The 4907-nt window shown below is 54.9% G+C and overlaps 1 protein-coding gene across 1 annotated transcript in view; it reads right to left on the reverse strand.

The window, feature by feature from the left end:
* CUNH20orf85 (chromosome unknown C20orf85 homolog) overlaps positions 1 to 4846 on the reverse strand; it is a 7020-nt gene extending 2174 nt beyond the window's left edge. Inside the window, exon 1 of the mRNA XM_013008443.2 lies at positions 4770 to 4846. Coding sequence (XP_012863897.2) covers positions 4770 to 4829 — 60 coding nt within the window. The 5' untranslated portion in view covers positions 4830 to 4846. The remainder of the gene's footprint in view (positions 1 to 4769) is intronic.
* Between the last annotated feature and the right edge of the window lie 61 nt (positions 4847 to 4907).

Genomic DNA, 4907 nt, shown 5'->3' on the forward strand with positions numbered 1-4907 from the left:
CCACCATCCATCCATCCATCCACCCACCCACCTCTATCCATTCATCCATTCACTCATCCATCCATCCACTTACTCACCCTTACCTACCCACCTCCATCCATCCACCCATCTGCCCACCCACCCATGCACCCATTCAGTCACCCACCCATGCATGCACCCACCTGCCCACCCCTCCATCTACCAATCTATCCATCCCAATGGCCATTGAGCCCATCTCGACTCAGGTGACCGCAGGTGTGTCGAAGCAGAACTGTGCCCATTGGCTGTCCAATGGCTGGTTTAGAAGGTAGAGCACTGGACCTGACTTTCTTTCAAGGTGCCTCCGGGTGGGCTTGAACTTCTCACTGGACGTAGCAGGTGAGCACACTCATCATTTACACCACGGAGGCTCCCAGGAGGAAGTAGGGGGGATTTTACCATGGACCCCCAGCTGCTCACTGCTGATACTGACTCCTACCCTCCCAGTGGCCCCCCAGAGAAAACGCTGCAGCCTGGAGGTGCGGGGGGAGCGGCAAATGAAACCCCACCAGCAGGGGCTCCAGGGCCAGCTTTCCAAGCCTCCCAGGAGAACCTCCTCCTCTTTTTTATATTGCAAAGTGATTTTGAACTCTTTGAAAACCCTATTTAATTACATACAAAGAGTGTTAACTTCGATTCCTCGCTGCATATTATATTAATAAGAACTCATTTATGCCTAAAATTTCAAATTGCACAGCTTCTTAAGAAGTTAAAAAAAAGAAAAGAATAAGAAAGAGCCAACCATCTCATTAAGAACGCCACCATCTCAAAGCTGGTGGGGTGGGGTGAAGTATAAACGGGGTTTGCACCGCCTCGAATCCTGAGTGTTTTGCATTGTATGGTTGTGAACTAGGCACCCGCTGAAGCACTGGGCCTTCCGAGAAAGAGGTGGTCCTTGTGTTGGGTCCTGCACATAGCCCGGAGGCCACGGAGGCCCAGGTCAGCATTTTGTCTTTCTGGGCCGTCTTTCTTTCTTTAAAAAAGATATTTGAAATGCAACTTAATTCCAGTTCTAAACAAAAAGGAATGGAACGACAGCTAACAAACAACACGTCGCCGCTGAAGATTGCGATGTGACTGTGGTGGTCTCGTACCGGAATCCCAAGAAAGAAAAATGCGTTCCCAAACAGCTGGGTGTGTGGGTCAGAAGAGAAGAAGAAGAAGAAGAAGAAGAAGAAGGTTTAACCACCACCCTCCCTCCGAAGCCCATTCATCCCCTTCAGGCTCGCAGAGATGAGCTGGTTCCGCTGAGCTGTGTCAGGAGAGCGGCAGACACCCTGCACCAGGGGCAGCCAGGGCAGAGACCTATAAAACCAGGCTTCTGTCTCCGGGCTCCCGTTTCCTTCTCTCACAGGCCTCATGCTCATCCGGGAGAGCTGTTGTGTGCCGCGCCACTTCCAAGTCAGGCTCCTCCTGTGCTGCCCATCAAGCTGGCTCCCTAACCACCCCAAGTGGGGCAGCATCAGGCGCAGCAACTACGGCAAGCCAGGCTGCGCTACAAGTCCGGCACGCCGACGGAAGGGCTGTCCAAAACTGTAGTTCCCTTGGCAGCAGTGCCACGGCACTGAGGTTCTTGTTTGGGGGGACAGCGACGACGGATGTTGCTTTCACTTCCTGGCTCTTCGTGCCCACTTTGTTGCCCCCCAGCACGGTGGGTACATTCTCACACACCCTCTGGCAGGTCCCTCTGCCAGCTAGGCGTGTTCTTGTAGGTGACCTTTGAGGGGCCGTCGAACATGACAGTGGCGGGCAGGGCTGGGAGCTGATCGCCATCTCAGTCCGTCCCCTGTTTCTTGACCGGTTGGCTTTCACAGGCCCCCTGCATGGACGGAATACAGGGGTGGGGGTGGGGTAGTCCACACCACTTCTCAACTCCACCGGATGACGCTTCACAGTTGTCCTCTTCCCGCACCACTGCCACCCACCAGTGCGAGCTGCAACTGGGCTTGGGGCCCTCCTTGGGCGGCCAAGGGGATGGGTCTCTCAGATGCGTCTCTGGGCTGCGTGTGGCTCAGGGCCAGGTGTCATGGAGTACGAAGACTTGAATGTGCTCCGGGAAGGTAGTCCTGGTGATGCAATGGTTAAGTGCTCAGCTGCTAGCAGACAGGTTGAGGAAATCCTCCATGGGAAATTCTACTCCATTCCGTGAGCAGCACACCCCTGGCTTCCATCCTACCTGGGAACAGGTTTGCTTTGTGTTCACGAGGCTGTGCTGGCGTAGGCGAGGTCTCAAGCCAATTGTCTTGAGACCCAGCATTACCTGGAAGAAGAAGCCAGCTGAGATGGCAGGAAGAAGGGGGGCAGGCCCCCTGAATATCGCCAAGAAACCAAGGGACAGAAGGTAGGAAGAGACAGACCAAAGGAGTTCGTGTCTCCATGCTGGCACCCACTGGGTTAAAAGCCCAGTGGGTTTTCTGCTAAATACAGGGTTGGTGGTTCAAATCCACCAGGTGCTCACAGGGAGAATGATGACATTCCCTGGTCCTGTAAAGGCAGGCAGTCTGGGAAAGCCCCCGGGGCAGTTGAACTCTGTCCTGTAGGGTCAAGGTGAGTCAGAATCAGTTGGGTGGCAGTGAGCTTGGCCTGCTGTGGGCGCACCCTACACCATGAGGGAGTGCATTTCTGTATGCAGTCTCGCTCTGTGTATCTCGAATAACACACACAGAACTTTCACGCCAACATCCAGGTTTCTGAATTCTGAGCAATCAACAGGACACAGCTTTGCCAGTGGCCTGGGGTGAGACCAGTGGACTCTTCGTCAGTGTCCCCATCACTCTTTATTGACCGTGCCAGGCCCCTTCTCCTGTTTCTGTCACCCGTCTGGTCCCCATGTACTAACGGACTCGAGACTCTTGGTACGTCTGTCACCAGCGATTGCCGGACTAGGCTTCTCAGCACCACCCATCCCACCGACAAGACGAGAGAGGACAGTGGTCCCGTTGTACGGGTGGGGAACCGGAGGCACGTGTGGCAAAATCAGATTGACCACTTCTTTGTGCCGGACCTCGCTTTATACATATGCTGTGGACCCCTGCATTTCTCCGAGCTCCATTTCCCAACCTGTACAACACTGTATGGTTTAAAATCAGGAGAGGTGTGCATCAGGGTTGCATTCGCTCATCATGCTTATTTCGATCCGCATACGGAGCAAATCAACGGAGACGACGCTGGATTGTACGAAGCAGAATGTGGCAGCGGGGTCAGAGGAAGGCTTGCTAACAACCTGCGATACGCAGAGGACACGACCTTGCTTGTTGAAAGCAAGGATGAAGATGCTGAAGATCAAGGACTGCCGCCTTCACTGCAGATCGCAACGCAGTGTCCAGAAGACCAGAACCCTCACCCGGGGGCGGGGGGCGGGGGTAGCATCAGGACAAGTGGAGAAGAGACTGCAGGTGTCCCAGATCTCATGTCCCCTGATCCGCAATCAATGCTCGGGAGGCAGCTGTCAAGAGCTGCCAGGACCCGCTGCACTGGGCACATCTGTCCCACGAGACCTCTTGAAAGTGTGGAAGAGCAAGGGTGTCCTTTCCATCACCTCCGATGCCGGTGAAGGGTGAACAATGAATGAGGAGAATGGGTGCTTCTGGATTACAGTGCTGGCCGGGGGCATGGGCAGCACCATGGCCCCCAGGACAACATCGCATCTGTCTCAGAAGAAGTGCAGCCGAGTGCTCCTGAGAAGCAAGCGCTGACACGTGATCGCATGTGCTTTGGACGTGGTATCCAGAGAGACGGCCCCTGGAAAAGACATCTGGCAAACTCAACACACCCACTCCCATCGAGTGGATTCCCACCCGCAGTCTCCCTGTAGGGTAGGGTAGAACTACTCTGGGTATACTTCCTCGACTGGAACTTGCTCCCGGGGAGCAGCTGGTGGTTTTGAACTGCTGACCTTGTGGTGAGCAGCCCAATATGTCAGCTACTTCACCACCTGAGCTCATGCTTTGTAAATGGGAAAAAGGTGGCGGCCGTGGACCAGACGAACGGCACCCACGGCTGCAGCGATGGCCCCCACACAAGAACAGTTGTGAGGATGGCGCAGGAGCTGCGGGTGTTTCCCTCTGCTGCACGGCTGCTGGATGTGATGGCCCTGACCCACCCCAGCAAAATGGGCATCAAGCAGAGTCCACCTGCACACTGTGCGGCTTCAGTGAGCTGGTCTAGAGGAAGCACTTAGTGCAGGGGTCACCGGATTCATCACAGTAGCAAAATGACAGTGATGAAGTAGCAATGAAAATAATGTTATGGTTGGGGGTCACCACCACATGAGGACCTGCATTAACGAGTTGCGGCATTAGGAAGATTGAGAACAACTGGTTTAGTGCCTTCTTGGCTGGTCTGAGAACTGAGTAAGTCCAGAGGTCAGGGTCGGGAGAGGGTGGGGAGGGGAGGGGAGAAGCTGGCTGCCTAAAGTTGAGACATCTCACCTACAAACAACATCTTCTCGGGAGCCTCTGGTTAGTGCCAATGGGGGATGTGCTCCGATGCTAAGGCCTGGGCTTCGGGTCCACCCTGAGGCACCTCTGAAGACAGGTCTGTCTGGGGACCTGTTCCTAAACAAATCCGCCACGCGGAACCTTCCGGAGTGCAGTGCTGCTCGACACACGGGACACTTGGGTCCCTGGGAATCACAGTGGACTGCGGGCAGATGGGAAATATCTCCGTCTCTCAAATGAACCCCTTCAGGACGGGGTCTTTCTTCTCCCCCACGCTTGGGTCACAAGCCAGCTCATCCAACGTGCAGTTACCTCCTCAAAGGGGGTGGTTAAGAAGCCCCAGTTCTGGGCCCAGTTCTTCCGAGCTTCCATTTCGGCCTGCAGGCGGCATTTCCTGGGAAAAGACGGTTTCTCAGCCTGGTGAGAGGAGCCAAGCCCACTGGGAAAGGA

This window comes from Echinops telfairi, unplaced genomic scaffold (genome assembly GCF_000313985.2).
Source record: "Echinops telfairi isolate 266 unplaced genomic scaffold, ASM31398v2 ScPeMD7_7413;HRSCAF=8451, whole genome shotgun sequence".
NCBI classification, from domain to species: Eukaryota; Metazoa; Chordata; class Mammalia; order Afrosoricida; family Tenrecidae; genus Echinops; species Echinops telfairi.